Source organism: Opisthocomus hoazin, chromosome 11 (assembly GCF_030867145.1).
Source record: "Opisthocomus hoazin isolate bOpiHoa1 chromosome 11, bOpiHoa1.hap1, whole genome shotgun sequence".
NCBI lineage: Eukaryota > Metazoa > Chordata > Aves > Opisthocomiformes > Opisthocomidae > Opisthocomus > Opisthocomus hoazin.
Window position 1 is genome coordinate 6,158,240 of NC_134424.1, and position 21,328 is coordinate 6,179,567.

A 21,328-nucleotide genomic window follows, 5' to 3' on the forward strand; every position below is an offset into this window, starting at 1 on the left:
CGGGGGTCCGTCTGGGTGACCCTGCCCGCGCCGTGGCAGCCCGTGCAGAGGGACACGGAGCCCGTCAGCTGCCCGCGCCGGAGGTCAGTGAGCCGCTGTCTTCTGCAGCTGCCCCGCAGGGCCTGTCCCTTCCTGCACCTGACCTGGCAGTTGTGTGGGAGCGGGTGTGCGAGCCGGTTGTTGGGCTTTGGCTGTCTGGAGCTGCATCGTCAGGCTGCGCGTGCTGTTGGAGAGCACTTTCCACCGTGCGCTGGTTGTGGTAACTGGCCCCAGGGAGGAGGTGGGGTCGCACTCGGCCAAGGAAAAGACCTTCAGTTAGAAACGGCTCACTAAGCAAATAAAAATCTGGAAGGCTGGCTTTGGTCCTGTTAATGTTTTACCACTTGCTGAGTTTCCATATGGGGGGAGAGGTGAGTTTACACTTTAGCTGCAATGGCTTTTGAGACCTGTGCTTTGGAAACGCTCAGTAAAGAGCTGGCTGCCCAAATGCAGGGAGCAAATCACGTCTGACTGCCCCAGCCTGCAGCAGAGACATGCTCTGCTTTTCCTTCTGTGTGTGGCTGTCGGGTAAGCGCCAGTGCTGCTGCCCAAGGCCTCTTCTCTAAATGTGCCAGTCCCTCCTTCAGTGAAGGACACACTCTGCGAAGTCCACCACAGCCTCCTCTTTGCTGGCGTGCTGTCATGCCTGAAGGGAGGAAAAGATGCCCTTGTCACTGAGATTGACTGGATGGGCTGGCTGGACAGACGGTTTCTGTTCCTACTCATGCTGTGGACCTGCTTTGTGACCTGCAGCGTATTGCTTATAGCCGTGGCGTGCTGTGTTTTTCTCTAAAAAGACCGCTCATCTTGCCTGATCTCGCACCCTAAGACACCGTAAGCTTCACTCAGTTTGGGCAGAGCTAACCAAAGAACCGCCGTTCACTTGACAAGAAGTAACTTGTTAAGCTGTAGCAACTGGTGGCACGTGCTCTCAATTCTCAAGAAAAGGGGTTAAGGTTAAAATCTACCTTTGTGGTGAAAACCTCTCTTATGTGGTTTAAACTGAACAGTGACTCCTTATCACTTGCCATAAATAGGCTTGTAAGTATTGCTTCACATGTGCAAGAACTGCGTCCGTGGTTATTTTCCATGCCTCCATGGACACGTTGCAAAGAGTAGATTGCCTGTGGTTACCTTCAGAAGTATTTAAAGAAAATTGGAGGGAAGAATACTGTGATACAAGAGTGATTTCCAAGCACAGCTCTTCCCCTACGAGTTGCATGAAAATAGCTGCAGCAGTTGTTTCCTCTATTAACCAAAACATATGTTATGCTTCCATAGCAAATGAGCACAGCCAGCTGTCCCAGGCCCCGGGAGCGCACCAGAAGTGAAGGAATTTCATTTTACATATCGCAAGTGGTCGTTTGGGCCACCGCAGATAAAGCGCTAGCTTAATTACCGGCGTATCTCAGCAGAGACACTGCAGGGCTGGTCTCCCCTGCCAAGCTCGCCCGCGATACCGCGAACGCGTCCTTGCGGCGGTGCTGGCTGTGCAGTGCGGTTGCCTCCATTTGCGGTGTCTTGGGTTTGGCGTGTTCGTTCTTCGCTGTCGTTTGGCAATTCCACTTTGAATCACTTTCTGGAATGTGGCTCTTGCACCATTTCTGCTTACGTGAGAACACGCGAGTTCATTTTTTTTTTTTTTTTAATATGGGATTAGTGCTGCGTGAACTCCCGGGAAATACAGGAATTGCCTGAAGTCCTAGGGATTAGCTTTCTGGGAGACAGCGTTGGTGATCTCTGCCTGGCTGATTTTCCACGCATCCCATAGGGAGCTTTTGCATGGGGACATGTCCCGCGGTGGAGTCACTGTGCGACGTTCCCGCTGGCTTCAGCTGGGAGCAGGTAGATTGGTGCCAGGGTCCAAACACTTCAAACTCCTGCGGCTCTGCAGTAACCCCTTTCCCAATGTGCTGCTCAAATTCTCAGATAAAGTCTTGATGGCAGGGAGCAGCAATCTCCTGAGAAACACCCTCCCTTACCTCGCACTGAGTGGGCGAGCACATTCTTTTGAAATCTGTTTATTTTCAGTGAGCAAACCTGACATGCGGGCGCTTGGAGAAAGTTAAAAACTTGTGATTTCTACACCACAAAGGTCACTCCGGAGGTACTTTGCTGTCTGGTAGCACTGACAGCGTGAAAGTATCAGGGTCTTTGGGGTTTGGCCCTTGCAGGTGGTTTGCTGGGCTGGTAGGACAAGGGTATGCACCTTATCATTCGAAGAGAGGCTTTATGTAAGATAAACCGCCCAGGTCCCACTTTGAGAGGACTCTGGCTTTTAAGACATCTTGATAAAACTTAAGTACGTGCTTCAAAATTACACCCGTGGCACATCTGTTGTGTATGTGCCTGTTTTAGACAACTCTGGTTTCTCAAAGGCGGTCTGAAATGACTGCAGGCCACGGGAGGAAGGATTGACGAAGATGCCAGCGGACCACGATCGGTGTAGCTCACCGCACACCCAGTTCCTTTTCCTGTTTACCAAACTGGTGATCCCACCCGAGATAATTGTGCCATGAAGAGCACGCCGCAGGGATGCTCGGGGAGCCGTTCCTCTCCCCCTCGCGCCTGTCGGGGCTGCCACGGGCAGAGCGGTGCCTCCCAAGAGTCGTGCTGCTGTGATGGTCCCGGCAAGCGCAGGATGCTGCGGGTCCGTGGCTCTCCGCCTTCCTCTGCAACAAGTGTCCCGCTTTCCACGGCCCATCGGTGGTTTCCAGCTGACTGCTCCTCTGTTTAAACCGAATTCCCATCGGTTTTTCTCCAGCTCTTGTGACAAGAACCTCAAGCAAAGCGTTAGTCATTGACAGTAGTTTTGAAACGCTGCGTTAGTTAATTGCACTGCTCCGCTCTCATAGTTGAGAATGAAATGGAAAAAGCTGCAAGCCTGGTTTTACAAAATCGTGCTTTTTAAGCTCTTTGCAAGGGTTTTAGAAAGAGAATTTGATTCAAGTTGCAGCTTCTTGCATGGTTCTGTTTTTTTGGGGGGGTAAGTCTGTATTATATTTATTTTAGGAATTTTATTTAAATTTTGAAGAAACCTAATGTCTTAGCAGACAAACAAAATAATAGATGAGTCTGGTAATTATTCATCTTGTAAATATGCAACATATAAAGCCTTGCCTCCTTGGAAAGTAAATGTTTGGCTGTATTTAGCTTACAGACTAAGCATCTGCAATCAAAAACTCTGTACAATTGTATATAGTATTATTTTTCTTTTGTGGCACGATAAAAGAGACAGCTTATAACTGAGATGTCCTAAATGCTGTCCTTCTGGTATTAGAAAAACATTTATTAAGATCAGATTAGCTGCAGGGACTGTGTAAGGAAAGTAACATTTTTTTTAAGTTTGTTTTCTGACCGATATTCTTGGACCGTATTTTCCCTGGTAACATTTCCAGGACTGAAACTCAGCCTTGCTCCCTGAAAGTTAATTAAATTGCTGGAGGAGGGCTTCCATTTTCTTTAAATAGCTGACGCATTCGATTTTGATTCTGGCCTGTGGGCTGCAAAGATAACTCCGGACTGGTATAACATAACACAGACAAAATAATGAATTCCTGATAGCTGACATGTGCAAGGCACCAGGGTTTATCATTACATGGGTGATAAACGCCGTTTGTAAAAGAAAAGGTTTGTGCAAAAGGTACTTCTGAACCAATTACTCCATAGCTGCAGTTTACAGAAACTCCTGAATTTACAAACCTTACTGGGGAAAATAATGAAGTGCTTGGACTAGGTGCAGAGAAGTGGTATTAACAATTTGCTCCTAATTAAGAGTGAGTGCTCACTGTTAGATTTTTGGGTCGCCTTTGCTTGGGAAGTTCACTATTTGTTAAATCTCTTGGTAGAAAAGAATGTGGAAACAATGTGGGCAGCGCTAAAAAATAGCTGCTTGAAAGAAGTTGATAGTTGTCTGATATCAAAGCCCCTGTTAGCTGTGCCACTTACCCCAAGATTAAGGGAGGTTCAGAAACAGGACACACCTCAGATTTGTTGGAGTAGCTTGTCCAGCCTGTTTTTGGAAATCTCACTGGGTTCATATGACCAAAACTCCAGGTGTGGCCGCGTGCAGGGCTGGGGTCAGAGCAGAAACACAAATTTGGCCCAAATCTCCCAGTTGTTCCTACTCCCCCCTCTGTTTTTCATCCTGGAGAGGTCTCGGAGAGCTCAAGGTGGGTCCCTGTGCTGTGAGTGGAGCCCACCTCATGGATGTCAGCTACTGAAGGGGGCTCAGGTTGTGAGGCCAGGCTAGGGCTGACCTAAAGAAAGCCCTGAAATGGGTGCAGCATGGGTGTCAGGCTCCCAGCACAAACCATTTTGCTCCACAGACCTGCTCCTCTTCAGCTGCGCTGTTGGGGAAGGAGACCTATTGTGAACCATTTTCTGGAAGGTGTTTTCCAGGGCTATTGGGATTGGAGACGAGTTGCAGAGGGGACATCCACGCTGGTCTCGTGCGGAGGCCAAAGACCTGAGCACAGCCTGGGTGCCTCTTCCGGCCCCTGAGGGTTCCTTCCGTGGGTGTCAGTGGGTGCCATGAAAGGGCTGATGGATCACCATAGGATTCCCTCTCAAGGCTTCTATCTGGTGCCTGTCGTGGGCAGCGCTGTGGTTTAGTTTTTTTATTTTCTTTTCCACACAAGTGCGCTTTTTAAATGCGCTGATCTCTACTGAGGCTTCCTCCAGCGTGACCTGCTGCTCCCCGTGGGCTGCGTCTGCCTGGCTGTAAATCAGTGCTCAGCACTGGCGCTGAGGTGGTGCTCCCCTGTTCCGCGGCTGCCTGCTTGCCCAGTGAGTCATTGTGTGTTTTGCCTTTCAGCTGCGACTCTGCACACTTTTTGTTTGAAGACCTTGCTAGGCACTTGCTCGCAAACCATTAACTCTGTCTTGGTCAAACCCAGCTGCGTGCTTTCCTGAGCGCTTGCTCTTTCGCAATAAAGGACTAATTTGAAACAAGATGGGCAAAAATTTATGAACTTAGAGCCTGTTTGCTGAGGGGGTTGATTGTTTGTTTCACTTTATTCGGGAACATCTAGTGAACGGAGGTGGTAAATAAGCGAGTTTAGGGATCATGTTTGATGTGTATTTCATATAATGACAGTCATTCGCCTACTTGACAGGTATTGGATAGCTGCTTCCCCAAAGAGCTCTCTGCTTAATTGAATTTTATACCCTCTTCAAAGAAAAACTGGCTGAAAACTGCAGTAATTTTTCTATAGCAGTGTGCAAGTCTCTGGCTTTCCTTGGTGAGTCCCTGCGGCTGGTTTGCAGAGCCCTACGCCCCAGGGAGCCGAGGGAAGGCAGCGTGCGGAGGGGAGCCGGGCAGGCAGCCCCTGAACTCCATCTCCCGGAGCACTTCGGCAGCAGTTCTGAGACGAAAACATTGTTCTCTCCTGGTGTTTCATTTTTCAATAAGAAGAGGCAATTCACTGTGTAAATTGGGTGCAATTACAAGAAAAAAAAAATGTAGTGAAGACCCCAATTTGTGCTAGGCTTTTAACAGCAAGAGGGTTTTTTCTACTGGTGCTACTTGTTGGTTCGTACAGTTCAGGGCAGACCAAAGCGTACGTAGTCTCTCCAGTGATGTAATTTTAATGTTTCTTTACAATTTCCTATTTTAATGCAGTTCTCCAAGGGCTCCCAAGGAATTTGTATAGTACGCTTATTATGCAGCGGATGAATTAGGTGGAAGCGCTGTGGGTGAAATGAGCAGAGAATCAGATAGAAAAAAAAACAGGATGTTTTGAGTAATTTAATCTGATCTCATGGGATTTACGACTTGCATATGGCAGTGTAACTTTAGTATTTACATATAATTATGGCAGTTTGGTAAGGAACATGCATTTTTAGTTTTCATATGCATGATGCTCGTACAGTTTCCTGAGGGGCAGCATAGGGGTTGTAGTATTTTGTCGTCTTTAAGTGTCCCTCCACAGTCCTTTCTATTCTTTTTCTTTTTCTTTTTTTCCTTTAGGGCATATTGAACTCAGAGAAGCAGTGCTACCGTGGGTACAAACCAGCCACCTAGGGAGGGCTTTTGTGTGTGCTCTGCATCCAAAGCAGATGAGAGACGAGGCAAGCGTGGTGCGAGAAAAGATTCATCATCTCCAAAGTTGTCCCCTGTGCAGGGGACAAGTCAGACGTGTTGCTGTCATAGCTGTTAGGCTTGGAGTAGCAGCATGGCATCCACAGCCTTAGATGAAAGATGCTCTCCCTCTTGTCCGTAGAAATTCCCTCAAGTGCAAGTTCATCATCAACGGACATTGCCTCTTCCTGTTGTAAAATTGGGTTTCACGGCTTTTGCACTATAAAGTACTCGCCTCTCTTCTGTTTCATATCTGGAAAACTTCATCAGGCCTATAGAAAGTTTCTCTAGTTTTGCACCATCGGTTACAAGCAGGAGTTTGGGCTCTGATCTGACTCAGAATAACATCCTCGCTTAAAAAAGCGATAAAATATCTCTCTCTCGCCTTTCCTCCCCGTGGTGGTTGGGCTGTATCACATGGGGTGTATTTTGTGCTTTGAGGAAATGGAACGACAGCCTTTCAGCCTCAGCTATTTTGCTTTTGCAGATTTGTCAGGTCTTTATCGTTGTTTGGATACTTTATTTTTCTTGTGGTTCCCTGTATCTCTGTATCAGCACACAGGGCTGTGATAACAAGCTTTAAACTTTGCTGCTGTACTCAGGCACGCTAAAAACCCACAACTAATACGGCTAAGCTGACTTTTGTGTGCGCAGGAAGAAAGCATGAATGTTAGAAACAACAGTCTGTTGTTGCGAGGAAGGGTTTGGGATCCTTCAAGCTTGGTGTCGACTGTGGACATGCAGTAAATCCCGAGGTAAAGCAGGGCCGCTCTGCTTCCCGTCTGGGCTGGCAGAGGAGCACTGGGGACGCGTGCTGTTGGTGTGGCTGAGAGCTCTGTACGTACACGTGGATGTACTGCGCCAGACCCGTGGGACTGAGAGCTTTCACCAGTGGTGGGTGTGTTGGTCAAGGGCCAAAGGATTTTGTCCTCAGAATATTCATATTTTGCATCAAGAGCTATAAAAAAGCAACTGAGAATTTAGGGCAGGTTCAGGTTGCAGATTTTCTCTAGCCGTGGAGAAGGGCTTCCTGAGCAGCCCATTCCTCATCTGCAGAGTGGAAACACGAACGGTGCCTCATCCCCCAAGGTGGCTCCGGGAGCAGCTCACGCTGTCACTTGTCTGGTCCCCATGTCCTCGGATAGAGTGGTGCATGCATAGAGCTGATAAGAGAGATGTTGCTTTTCCTGTGGTTCTCTTGGCCTATCTTCCAAAAGCCGACGAGTAAGGTTGCCAAGCCCCGTGAGATCAGTAGGCATTGGTGCTGCTCTTCCAGAGAGTCAGGCAGGGTTCAGAACGCGGAGAAATTAGCCTAAATGAGCTGGACGTCAGGATTGTGAGTCCAAAGCTATGGTACAGCCTGTGCTAAGTGTGGTGAAGGGTTGCCCAGCCGTGCCTTGTGTTTGGTGTAGGTCCCTCTCAAGCCGTGAAACTAAAGCTGCTGTTGCAGCACAGCGTGAGAATCCACAGCATGGCCGCAGCGTGGATGTACAAGAAGCCTGGCGCTGAAAAAGCCATCTGCACTGTTTATGTTCCTTTTCACGTACAGGGTTGGAAGGCTTTTAGAAATGCTCCTTCAAATACCTTTCTGAGCAGGCGGTTCCTCTCTGGTGTTGAAGTGGCAGACTTCATAGCCCTGCCCCAGGCAAAGCTCCCCGCTGGCTGCAGGGTTGAGGTTTCGGCTCTGGCTGTCCCGTGCCAATGGGAGCCCCTTGTTCCTGGTCTTTCCGGATCCTGGTCTTCCTTCAATAGAAAAATAACTTTCCTGAATGTGCCAGCAGACTGTAAACTGTAAGGTTGGGAAATGATGGGAAACGTCTGGCATTTGTCACAAAAGAGGATTTGTCAGAGAACGCGTTTCAGAATCCTGCTGCCAAGATCCCGCTGCTCTGACATACTCAGAAGCTGCTAAACCCATCGGCTCTCTCTATACCTTCCCCGCTCTGTCTTCCTTTGCCTTTTTTTCTCTTGCACTTTTAACCCCGCTCATTTTTTTTTTCCCTCTGTTGCCTTGCTGCTTCCTCCTCACCTGTTTCTTGCAGTGCCTTGAAAGGCAGACCAACCCCCATGGGAGCGTGAGGTTGCCACGCTCTGCCCTTCCTTTTCTTTTAAAACAAACCAAAAGCCTACAGAAAAGGCACCTGCTGCTGAAGCCGTCCAGCTGCAGTGTGATGGTCTGTGCTGTGAGCTCTTGTCTGTGAGCACACGGAAGGGGAGCACCTTGGAGACCTTGGTGATGCTGCCCTAAGTCTGGTCACCGTAGGACCAGACTAGGCTGTGGGCAGCAACACGGGATGTTCTTGTGCTGTTATAGCATTGCTTGTAATCATATAGTGAAGGAATTCAGTTATTCTCAGGAAATAGGACCATTACTAACATCATCTGAGTAACCTGACCAGCCCTCTGAAAAGTTAGATTGTCAAGCTTTCAAGTATCTAGTCTAGTTGCCTGCTGATTCTATGCATTTGTTTTGCTGGCTCTAAATGTCTTGAACAGATTAAGAAGAAAAATCCTGATGGGAAGTTGTTGAAGCATCTTCACAGCGCAGGGTGATACCGTATCGTCCTTTAGCTGAGAAGCTCCCCTTCCTCTGGTATCTCACATGCGATGCTCAGAAGTGTCTACTGATTTTTGGGTGTCCGTGAAATAACTTTCAGGTTAACTTGAGAGGTTGGTCGATGCTTTCTAAAAACAAGGCTGCTCTAAATTCTGCCTGTGCTGTGCCTAAAATTCATTTCAAGCATTAACTGAATATAAAATAGTGCCATTCAGGAAGACCCAGGAGGGACTTACTCTAATGATCACGTAGCAACACAAGAGAAGGTATTTACGTGAGGTCAGGAGGCTTGGAGAATAAAGGAAGCATCACTGTACAGCGCGCTTTCCCCAGTGGTAAATTCCTACCTTATAAAGTGTTACCAACACGTTTCAGCAGAGGCAACACACTTGCCGTTGCTTCAGTCAGTTAAAAGTTGTCTGAAGTCCTGTCCTTATCAAGTTGTTAATATTTACAAAGATGATGTGGGCTGGTAAGCTTTTCTGTTGTAGGCCAGTATATTGCTTTTGCTGTTCTGGGTGTGTCTATTGCTCTTCACGTTTTATGGTCATCTCATTAACCACATCTTATTACATCTGAGCTCTTACCTGCGTTAATAACAGGCATAAGCTGGTTTTGACAGTGGGTGCGGGGAGAAGCCTGGGCAGCCGTTGACAAATGGTCCTAATTAGCACAGTTCTGTAAATTTTTGTCTAGCAGGGAGTGTTGTATCGCTCAGTTGCAAGCTGTGAAGATGCACTTTCTGGGAGCATAAATATGTAAGTCTCTTTTCATTTTCAGTAATAAGCTTTAGGCAGAGCCACGATAGTCTGGTTTGGTTCCTTCCCCGATTTCTGGTGGGGTTTTAGTAAGATGCCTAAAACTTCACTGCAACGCCAGTGGGTTGTAGGAAGCACGTGGGACTGGTACTGGTTTGCTGCTAGAGATAGTAGTTTGAATGTGGGACCTCCTATTCATAGTGGTTAAATATTACTATTGGTTATTTTAGAGACAAGCTGCTCTTCCGTGAGCAGGGCGTGCTGCTGGGGACATCTTGCCCAACGCTTGTTCACGTTGGGACAGAAAATTAAATACGGACAGTACCAAGAATGCAAGCTGAGGTTTGGCAGGAGGAGGGCCTGATGTAGATTTTTGTTTACATTGCCCAGATCAATTCAAGTTCTGTTCAATACCTGCCGGAGAGAAAACTCGCATTTAGAGGGTGGAATAGGAAGGAAAGGGTCTGTCTGCTGGTTTTCTTTAATTCTTCTCCATAGTGGAAAAATCCTTGCAGTGAGAGTTTCCTATATTCTCCTCCTGGGGAATAAACAAACCTTTTGCCAAAAAACGTTCAGGCCCGTTGACTCTGGGCGGTTTAAGTTTACGTATTGAAATTCTGCCAAGAACCACCAGCCAAGAAGCCCCCTCCGTAGCAGAGGTCGGATTAAATGTGAGTGGGCCTCTCTGTCCCGACAGCTGAGCCCTCCTCCTGCCCTGACGAGAGCCGACCGTGGACATGCCAGATGCAGCACGGGTGTGTTTGGTTGGTAGATAGCGTAGACGGTTGGACATCTGGAGCCGGGGTTGTCTGCCCTGTGATTTCTTATATCGTCTTGTGGTCGTTGTGAAACCAAACAGGAACAGGTAATAATTCAAACCGTCGCTCCTGCTATCTGGAGTTGTCACCTCTGGGGAACGGCTGGGTCTCGGAGGGCTTGGGAAAGTGATCCTGAAGGTCAAGGGGAGACGTGCTTGGGCTGCTCGGTGCAGATGAAGTGATAATGAACTCTGGGGAAGGAGGGGGAGGACCATTTGAGGCTTTTATTATCCCTCAAGCCGTGAATCATCCCAAATGCTAATCCTTGGGCATGCAATCAGCAGATCCGGGCTGCTGCGTGCCAGGCATCCAGAGTGCAAGGAGCTGTGCCCTGTTTCTCCCAGGGCTTTTACGTTCTTCTAGGATTGTTTCACACTTTACCTTACAGTTATGCAGGAAAAATTAAATTCCTTATGTGGCTTCTCATAGTCTTTCAGGCCTTATGAGTCCATTTTGGTGGACTCCTTCCAGCTGCGGATGGATGGAACAGTGTGTCTGAACTTCAGGGCATGAGGTTGTGTCACATCAAGGACAGCAAGTCCCCAGGGCCAACTTTGCCTTGTAAAGGAAGTGTGTTCTCTGCTGTTGCGAGAAGTCGGATGGGTTTGTAGGCTGGCAGAAGAACAGAAAAGGTCCAGCTCTGCTGTAAGGTGTCACAGCTCTGTGGATTCTGCTGGCTTAACAAACTGCACCAGGGCCTGTGGTTCTCGGTCAGCGCTGGAGGGACGTGCCCCGCGTTGTGGCACGGATGTGATTGCAGCCCTTTTGTCGCTGCATGTCCCAGCTCAGAGCCCACAGACCTCATCAGGGAGGTGGTGGTGCTGGCTGGCTGGCGCTCGGTTTAAATTCTGTGGTAGGCATTTCCAAATTTTGATGAGCTGCTACTCATCACTCAAGCTTAACTACCACCCTCATTTTGTCATTTGATGGGGATAAAGTAAGTAGCTACTCAACCAGGTCCAGAGGTGAGGGGCCTGAAGACCAAGCAGGAAGGTGAGTAGCTCTGCTGGAGGCCACAAATTGTGCAAAAGGTGGCATCTCAGAGCACCGTAGGAGGCAGCTGCCAGGATTCATGGCATTTCTGCAGAGTCTCGGTAACAGGGAGGCTACTGGCCCCATAATGATTGGCAAAGGAAAGCTTGGGACCTCTCCACCCAGCTGCGGTGGTGCCAGCTGGGGGGTCATTGTCCCCGCTGCCGGAGCCTAGCTCTCACCTCCTGATATCAGCCTTGTTAGTGCTTCAGCCCTCGCTTGGCCATTTTGTTGTTTTCTGGCAATGAGGTTTCTAAACAGGGGTTTAGAGACCAGCCATTAAACCTCTGATGATGAATATTGCGGATTGAGAATCTATATTTAGAGGAGCAGCCCTTTTGTTTGGTAAAAAATGAGCTATTTTGTTACTGCTTCCTTCCAAAACCACTCCTGCTTCACTGTATTTCCCTGCCAACCCTGACTGGTACAGCAGCCATTGCAGTTATGAGTCAGGCTTAAAAATAGGAGCAGATTTTTATTTTAATAATCAATTATCCGGTGAGTCTATGATTGAAGTTGGAAGGGACTTCAGGAGATCATCTGGCTGAACCTCTTGCTCCGAGAGGAGTCAGCTATGAGATCAAGCCAGGTTGTTCACGGCTTGGTTTTTGGGTTTTTTGGGTTTTTTTTGCTCTGGTTTCTGAGGCCTGAGGATGGTGTACTCTGTCTGCATTTTCGTGCTCCTCTACAAAACCTTGGTAATCTGCCTTCTCACTGCAAGCTGAGATGTCTTGCAGCCTTTTGATCCCATCAAAATGGGCTTTTACAGGGTGAATAAAACCCCCTCGGCTTTTGTGAGCATCGGCTGTATTTGAGCGTTGGGAGGAGAGACCCTGCTTTTCTACCCAGCTGTCCCCCTTTGTGGCACTTGGGTGCTGGCCAGCTTGCAAAGAAAAGTGCATTTTCCTGGCAGAAGAGTGCCGGCCCGGCAAAGCTCAGCAGCAACAGCTCCTCGGCACTAATTGACCCCCTTCTTGGCAACTTCATCAAAGACGTTGAAGCATAAATAGGCTGTTGATTGAACAGTTTCCTCGTCCCCAGAGGTGGTCCCTCTTAGTCCGGGTTGAGGCACATTGTCAGGGCTGGGGAAGAAGCTTGCAGAGCGATTAGCCCGTGGTCGCCGAGGAACAAAAAGCTTTAATTTATTGCACTTTCCATGTGACATCTGCTGCGTGAGACAATGGCAACGTGGTAGGGGTTTGCTGCTGCCTCCGTCTGCAGAGGTTGATCTGCGGTGCCCACAGAGCACATTACTGTGCTGATTTTGAGGGAAGAGGGGGAACGTAGCGCAGATGGAATCTCTAATAGTGGAATCTGACGAAAACAGAGGTCGACAGCAGGAAAACACCTTCAAGGAAAGCCTGGATGTATAAGTCGAGGCGGATGCTGATGGATGTGACTGATGCATTCCTTTCATAGGAAAGTCGTGTTCGTGCTTGTTGGCGCTGCCGCAGAGGCACGATGAAATCCCGCAGAAATGAGGCGTGCAAGTTTCAACCGATTAATTAATGGAGCGTATAAGGAGCAAATATTAACCATTTTACTGATGCCTGGAAATAGGTTTTTAAATGTTCTGCTGGGGTTTTTTGTGACAAATTGCGTTCACATACTTCAGCCCCTTTATTTCGTTCCAGGCTGGGCCTCACCTCCAGAATATTTGAACTTTCTGTAGAATGAGCAGTCCAGGAAAGCTATTTGCAGTGAAAATATTTTAAAGTATACAAACTGAAACCCTTTGTTTTGAATCAGATCAGTGTTAAACTCTGAGATTTTGACACATACAATGCTGATTCATGGAATCTATTGTCTAGAGGTAGGATTTTAGCTAAAGACAGAGCAAAAATGAGCACCACAAGCCTTGCATTCAGGCAGAGGCTTTCCTTCTGTAGGTGTTCAGGGGTCGTTCTGCACTCGGCAAACAGAGTGAGGGTGTGCAAAATAAACACTGATACGGTGCTCCCGCCGCAGCAGCCTGAGAATCTCGTGTCTGTATAATGAGTTACAATGTGAGTCTGCATGACACCCTATACATCACTGTCAGGTGAGAGGGCCTATAGAGTTACGTTGCTGTGAGAGCGTGATATGGGGCAGTGCACCACGTTCTTGGGTAGCATACACAGCCCTTTCCTTCTGCTGAAACTGATGATTCCGTCTGTGATTCACTAGCAGTGACTCTCTGCCATTTTTGTTTTTAAGTGATGAAAACACCAGAAAAGACTTGAAGACACTGCCTGTCTTTCCTACCAAGACACTGCAGGAGCATCCGTCGCTTGCTTACTGGTGAGCTATTTAATTTAAAATGCAAATCATTGCTACGCGTGGTGATGACAAGATTACTTTTAAATGGTCCTCCAAAGTCTTTAAAAAATTTTCAGCCTGTATGAGAGAGGACTTGGAGTTGTTTGTGCTCAAGCTTTTCCAGCTTTTTGAAGGTTATAAATTACACAAGATCTGATGCAAATCCTTCATTGAAGGTTCGCTCAAATTAAATTTCTGGATCAGAATATGTGGGGACCATGCATTAGAAAGAGCTGAAATCTGAACTCCAGCCAAGCCTGGGTCTGCAAAGAGCCCCTTGCTCTTCGGCTGTCGCACAATAGAGCTGCTGTGGTGGGTTGACCTTGACTGGCTACCAGATGCCCACCCAGCTGCTCCCCTAAACAGGACAGCAGGAGAAAATAAGCTAGAAAAGCTGGAAACAGAAAGGCAGGTCCAATTCTGTGGCTTGAATCTGCTGTGAAGGAACACAGCATTTAGCATGAATCTGCGATACTGCTTCCTTGGAACTGACACCCTTTGTGCAAGTTTGAGTCCTTCATTTGTTTCATTTTTTGGAGTTTCATGTATACCTGATGGATTGTCAAATACACCAGTACCTGCTTATGACTTGTTCTTTTCAGAACAAATACTACTGGGGTTTTTTTTTTTTTTGCTTTCAAGCGTCAGACACTTAAATGCATATTTTGTTTCACATTCTGCTAAAACAAAATGTTAAAGTATATAGCAGGAAAAATGCAAAAAAGGTCATTGCTGACAAACCTATGTTTTTTTTACTTATGAAATGTCAGGGGAAGAAATACACTGGAACGAAAACATTTCTGGTTTAACTTCTTCTGTCTTACATGTGGTACATTAACCGTCTTTCGAAGATTTGGTCCTTTAGAATGTGAAAGTGAATGTTTGCAATTAGTACCATCATTCTGCAGCAGCATCTGCAGCAGCGCAGGCTGATCCGAAACGATTCGTTAATTAGTGTGGAAGGCAGCATGCGATGGTGAGGATCAGCCGGGCAGCTCCACGCTGCTTAATGACGGGTGGGAAAGGACTCAGTAAGGAACAGAACATAAACCAGAGGGAGAAATGCACAGAGGGACTCTTCTCTGCATGCTGAGCAGATGTCTGAATTTCAGCAGATGCCATCACACGTGAAAAAAGTCACTGAGCCTCTAAATTGGGTTTTGTGCTTGTTTTGCAGTGAGGACAGAGTAATTGAGCATTACACACAAATTAAAGGTCTGACCAGAGGACAAGCCATTGTTCAGTGAGTATGACACTCGTTAATTTGTGAAGATGACGTTTTCACTTTTTTTCTTTTTTGTTGAGAGGTGGCAGTGCAGGCTGGTTTGGTCATCATTGCTTGCAAACGTTACCATTTGTATCTGTCAGAATGTTTTTTACTGAGTTATATTTCCAAGTTAAATTATTTGAAGTTTCAGATTCCGTAGGCTGATAGTCAAGATAGCTAGTTAAATTAGTTAGTTAAGGCTGTGTGTCCTCATTCAGTTACCTCAAATATAAAATAAATTATTTGGACCTTACTTTATTGGAAGACTTGTCTCCGTACCCTGCTTGCTATCAATTAGTTTCCACACTGGTCTCTTCAGGGCAAGTATTACCTTAGGTTCTGTAAGGGAAACAAGTGCATGTTTGTTGAAATGTTCAGAATTTGGCTTTCAAAAGAACAAGGGATTCCAAGATGCATACAGAGCCCATGGAATTTTATTTTTATTTACCGTTAATATTACTGTACTTCCTACAGGCAAATGCAGTGGGACATGGTACAAACCAAGAAGTTTGAGATGATTGCCATGGCTGCACATAAGACAACGTGTGGTTTTTCTCATGTAGCTCAGTGCCTGCAACTCTGTCTCAATAGTTCAGGGGCTTCTTTCAGTAAGAACAAGGGAAAAAATTGTCTGTTCAGGGGTTATCTGAATTGCCTCACAAAACAGTCATACAACTGCATAAACACCTTCATTTGGAGTCCATCTGTTGTAACCAAAGCACCGTAATGGAATAATTATAGGCAGGTCTTTACCATCAGCATCTCCCCAAAGGCTCACATGGGCAGTTGAGAATTTTTACTTTCAGGTCTCTGACGCTCTGATAAGAGATTGAAGGTTGTGTTGTATGAGACATTTTCTATTCACTTTGCCTGGGCCAAAACACCACATCTTTCACCGAGCCAGGATGGCAAGTTTTTTCTCAAAACATGGGCCTTCAATTAGTAAGACCTTCAAAATATGTAAATGATAAATGACATGTCCTGAATGTATGTGTGAAAACAATATGTTAATAGATATTACTCCCTCCGGAGAAAATCATCTGCTACACTATAAATCTGTCTACAGGTATATGAAAGTGGTAGAAGCTTTGCCAACATATGGAGTTCATTACTATGGAGTAAAGGTTAGTAAATGCCCATAGATAATGTGATTGCTTAGCTTACAACATGTGATTACATTCCTATAGGAGCAGTTTGATGATTCAGTACTCTTCTGTCAGAATTAAACCCACCGTTTTTCAACCTCTGTAATTTTTCCCCCTTCGATAGTCTTTAAAAATTATTTCCAGAGAGCAGCAAAGCATTATGTGCTACAAAAGACAGGAATTTTTGTAAAACCTTCTGTAATCCTATCAGGAGCTAAATTCGTATCAGCTTAATTAAACTGCATATCGCTTCTAGATCTGAAGCAGTAAATAGTTTCCCCAGAGATATTTCTAATCAAATCAGGAAAAAAAATACAATGTAGAAAAGACTGCTTCTAAGTGGTGGGTGATTAGTGGGTGCGTGCTTGGAGTGGGGAAGTGCTGAGAAGTCCTTTTGGAGAGTGACGGAAATACACCATTTACTCCCGTTTGTAGAGCAGAGCCTGGGCCAAAGTGTGCTGTGCAGAAGAGCTCAGCAGAGGTGATGTCTCCTTATTTTGAGTCATGGCCATGACTGTGGTACCCCAAAAGCTGCTGTTTTGTGCTGTTCTCTCCTCTTGCGGCTGTCCATGCCTGATTTTAGTGGATGCAGTCATCGGCCACCTTTTTTTCTGTCCCATATCCTTCCCCCCTCACAGCCACTCCTGCAGCAAGTGACACCCCCTTGTTTCAGCAGCACTGTCACTTTTTTGTCCCACTTTGCACACCCACCACGTAGTTTCTTGCCTTGGCCCAAGAAGGCAGGGGGAGAAAGCTTCAACATTCACTTCAGCAGTCCACTTCACACCAATTTGTTGGCCAAAAAAAAAAAAAAAAAAAAAATCTTTGTTCTGTACATACTCACACTCATCACAGAATGAAATGGGCTGTAATCTTGGAATTGTGTAATTCTTAAGTAGCTCTTCGTTCATGTAGACATTCATTTTTCAGGATAAACAAGGAATCCCGTGGTGGCTTGGAATAAGTTACAAAGGAATAGGCCAGTACGACTTACAAGACAAAGTTAAGCCCAGAAAAGTAAGTTTTTCACATCTGATTTTTTTTTCAGGGGGAGGCGGGGTGGTGTTGCATGTCAGAATGTACTTTTTTACACCGTTGCTCATGAGAGTAGAGAGCAAAAGACCAAGGGTTGGATGCAGAAGGAGAATTTGGCTGGCACTGAGGCAGTAAAACTCTCCCTGTTACTGGAAACTCCTTTTGGGAGTTTTTTGGGATATTGGAAACTCCTTTTGGGAGCTTTGGCTCATGGGTCGTCTTGAGTTTGGTGGTGTCAGGACAGTCTGGACAGGAGTTTTGGCAGCCCCCAGGGATAACTAGAGAAGTATGAAGCAACTGGGTTTCTGCAAGTCCTGAACTAAAGGCCTTATCCTCGAGCGGTGTTTTCACTTGGGTTTAGTAGGTGTTTTTTGTGTGTGAAGTGATAAAAGGCTCCTCTGATACCCGTGGAATACAAGGGCAACTGCGTGATGCTGGAAGCCTCTTTGGGCAACTGTATGTTCCATGATGCAGTGAGTCGTAAGGGGCAGTTGAGAGCAAATGCCAAATACTGGAGGTCGTTGTTCTTTTTTCCACCCCTGTGCTCCCCAGCGTGTCTCCTCTGCCAACAAACCTCCCCCGTTGTTTAAACTGGGCAGCGGGTCCTGTTTTGCACTGCTGGCTCCCTCAAAGCCCCCGCCAGCCAGCCCAAACAGGCTCTTGTGCCGGTGGCCTTGGAAACCCACCGTGCAACCCAAGCTCGTGATGTGTTGGGAGCTCACCCAGTCCTGTAGCCATGTACATCTCCCTGTGACAGTACTGAGCCCTGATGGTCTTCAGAGAGTTATTTAACCCGGTTGGCTGGGGGGAAAAGCTGGAATTGCCCGTGCAGGAGCTGTGCTGGGGGTGTGGTGGTTTCTTTCTGGTCATGTCTTCGTTGGAACATCTAAGCCATGAGGAGGTGGAAAGCTGGGGATTTACTGATCGCCTTCCCCGGGAACGATCTGGGCAGGAGTTCACATGAAGTGTGTGCTTCCTGCCAGGGAATTTTATATTTGCAAAATGATATTGTTTAGTGTATTTGTGCCAAAAAAACATAGCTTAACAAAACTTCCTTTTAAGAGCAATTCCCCTTCAAGCTCCCAGTTTGATCTTCTCTTTTTCCAGAGCAGGCTATGACTTGGTTTCTTCTGGTGTATTTACATACCTGTGTGTCCAAGGGTGAACTCATGTGTCCTTCCTTTGCTTTGTTTAGTAAAGCACTTAGTTTTGTCCCAGGTCTCTCTTAGCATGCCTGTTCTAAGTGGCAGCAGCACAAGAGGAACCCTAGAAAATCAAGTCAATGTTAATGCAGCCATTGCTTGTCAGAAGAGAGCATCAAGGAGCTCCCCTTTTTCTTGAGCGCTTCCCTGTTTTTAGGCAACATCTATAGTATTTTCTGGTCGGGTCAAACGTGGATCATTCTGTAGGCAAGATGTCCAGCTGTAACCAGCAACGCTCTCCAAGAAAATGCAGCCTGCCTGGCTAGAAGCATTGCTTTGCCAAGCACTTTTTATGCTTGTGGGATTTCAGTTTACAACATAAAGCAGGCAGATTAAGAAGATTTTTTTTTTTAAGGTCAGCAGGGCCCAGATACCAAGTCACACCCTGCCACAGTTAGTTACGAGGCGTTGCCTTTGAACGCAGCAGGAGTTGTGTTTAAGAAAAATAAAATTAAATAAAAACCAAAGGTCACCTCTGCAGTGGAAGTGTTACAATGGAAATTATAATAGTTGTCTGCCTTACTGTAATTATAATTACAACAGAGGATAGAGATTAAAAGGGAAGGCAGGAGAGAGGAGCCTAAATGCAGAGAGAAGGTTTAATGCCAATAATCTGATTGAAAAAGTGGGGATGGATATGGCTGTGGTATCCTTGTGGATTTGTATCTGTTGCTGATAGGAGGAGGAAAAAATGTATTATGGCACAGCTTGTCCTGAGTCATGACTACTTTTAACACGTGACTAAATATGCAAACAGTTAATTTATACAAAAGGTGTTTCAGGGTTTGAAATACAAAGTGCACTTCTCATGTGACCCATGGAAGTAACTGGAGTCAGACTGTTCTTGGGGAGCAAAGCAGGCACTGGGTGTAGAGGCACCCACGTCTGGACTTGGTTTTGGAGTTAAAATGTTGAGACGCTGCTGTTTATTTCAATGTAGCTTTGCTGCCCATGATGTGGGAGGCAGAAGCTTCCTTTTAACCAGTATTATTGTTTGCTCATATTTATGAGCATATCAGAATATATTTCCGAGGGAGAGGAGTCTGTATAGCTTGCCTGAATCTCCGAGGAGTCAGCGCGCGCAGTCCTTCTGGAAGCAGCATGTAAATTATGCCTGTCTTTTGGAGCAGAGGTGCTAGTTTTGCTGGATTTAATAGAATTCTTTTGCTTTGCTTTTCGAGATGGAGCCGAACTCGCAACTGCTATGTGGCGGCGTTATCCTGCTGTTTATACTGGGGATCAAAAGTGCTGTTGTGTTTATTCCTAGCTGTCTGGGAAAGAGCATCCTTATTCTGCACCGCTTCTCCAGTTAGTGGTGTTTAAATATACATGCGGCTGATTAACTCAATCAAAGGGAAAGGCAGAGTCCAAATCTACTGAAGACCAAGCTGGCCTTTCCTAATTTTAAAGACACAAGTGGTCTCTGGGTGTGCACACCTCTCTGGTACCAGCTGCAGTGGGAAAGCTGCAGAGTTTCGGGTGGGAGGCTTTGAACAGGAATTGGTGCCTGAATTCACAGCAGGGAGTTTTACTCTGCTCCCTGTGTCTTTTCTGCAATGCTAATGGCTGCTGTCAGATGTAGCTGCATTTGTTTAATGTGTTCATCATAGGCACCTAGTAAGAGTTAAGTCCATATTCAGAATAAAGTTTTTAAAATAATAATTATATATATGTGACATTTACTGCACGCATTAATACATTGTCTATTAAATCTCAACAAATATAGCCATCCTCCTCAAAAAATGAAATCTTTGGCTTTACCCAAGTAGGTCTTTAGGCAAAGAGATCTAAATATGAGCCTTGGAGCACAGTGGTTGATCCAACAACAAAATCTTGGGATAACACTGTTGCGTGAAGTCCAAGGTTGAGAACCCTTCACAGGAAACCACTTGCACGACAGACCTGGGTGAAGCAATCTCCAGATCCCTATCGCCCGGCCTCGCCAACGCTTGCGCATGTAACGTCAGTCATCTGTGGGGGGAACTTGTGTTGGTGGAGAGGACGGTGTGTAACTCAGGGCTGGACCAGGAGAACCTGCCCCGGCTGTCTGTCTGCGTAAAGCTGGCTGGGGAGGTTTGAGTCCGGCTATTAATATTTTGCTGGTTGACTTGCGGTGGTTTGGGGAGAGGAAGTCACTCCGGAAAGCTTGTATTGCTGCGGAAGCGGTTCCTATCAAAGTGAGCCCACATTTTACCCCTCGCGTGGGACTGCAGGCTGATGGGAGCCAAGGGGAGCACTGTGCTCCAGAGTTGTAATAGACTGAAAGTGGAGAATTATTTTTGGTGTCATTTATGACAATTGTCTTTGTAGATAAAAGCAGTGGCTCCACGCTGGCTGGAGGTTACCCTGGGCTCAGTTGATTATAATCCTGAAGTCTCACAGGGCAAAAAAGACTGAGTTTGGCAACCCTTGTTCAGACTTCAGCTCAGACCTGGGGTTAGCTCTGCAGTCCTGCTGCTTTGCAAGCATATTCTCCCTTTAGCTGGAGTTAATACCGAGAGATGCCTCCTGCTTGCTGCGAGGTGGCATGCCAAGATCCTGTCCCCAGTCTCCTCTGAATCAATTAGGAAAAGCATAAAACAGGTCCCAGGACTTCATATGCTGTTTCAAAACAGAATAGATCTCCGTTTTATCTCGACCCCTATTCTTCTCAGTGGTGAGATAAACAACGCGTCGTCTTGTTTATGGAGCGTGTATGAGTTGAGTTTATTCTGCGTTCAGCCAACACGTGGTGATCCTCCAAGGGATGGGAATTTGAGAAGGCAGCTCGCTGACTTTTTGACTTGTTCTCCGGCTTCTTTGTGTTTCTGTGGGCAACTCCCTGGTGCTAAATGAACTATAATGTCTGAAGAGAAGAGCTAATCTTGTATGGTATTGTTTCAAATCTACAAGAATTTCAATTCTAATGCTGGTTGTCTTGAATACGTTATGTTCTCAAAAGTGTTTTTGTTAGAGTATACTAGTTCTGAAGTGGGTAATATCTATGATATTTTTCTTTTGATTCAACAGATACTAAGAGCTGATGCTGAAAGTTTTCCCTTGCAGAACATCAGCTTAATGTAAATTTGCTGTCCTGCTTTGCTGAGTAGTTCACA

General features: G+C 46.3%; 1 protein-coding gene across 2 annotated transcripts in view; it reads left to right on the forward strand.

Annotated features, from left to right (window-relative positions):
- Positions 1-21,328, forward strand: part of FRMD4B (FERM domain containing 4B) — a 135,849-nt gene that overhangs the window by 93,302 nt on the left and 21,219 nt on the right. For both annotated transcript variants that reach the window (XM_075432478.1, XM_075432477.1), the window contains exons 8-11: positions 13,483-13,566; positions 14,762-14,827; positions 15,918-15,975; positions 16,927-17,013. In XM_075432478.1, the coding sequence (XP_075288593.1) occupies positions 13,483-13,566; positions 14,762-14,827; positions 15,918-15,975; positions 16,927-17,013 (295 nt within the window). The remainder of the gene's footprint in view (positions 1-13,482; positions 13,567-14,761; positions 14,828-15,917; positions 15,976-16,926; positions 17,014-21,328) is intronic.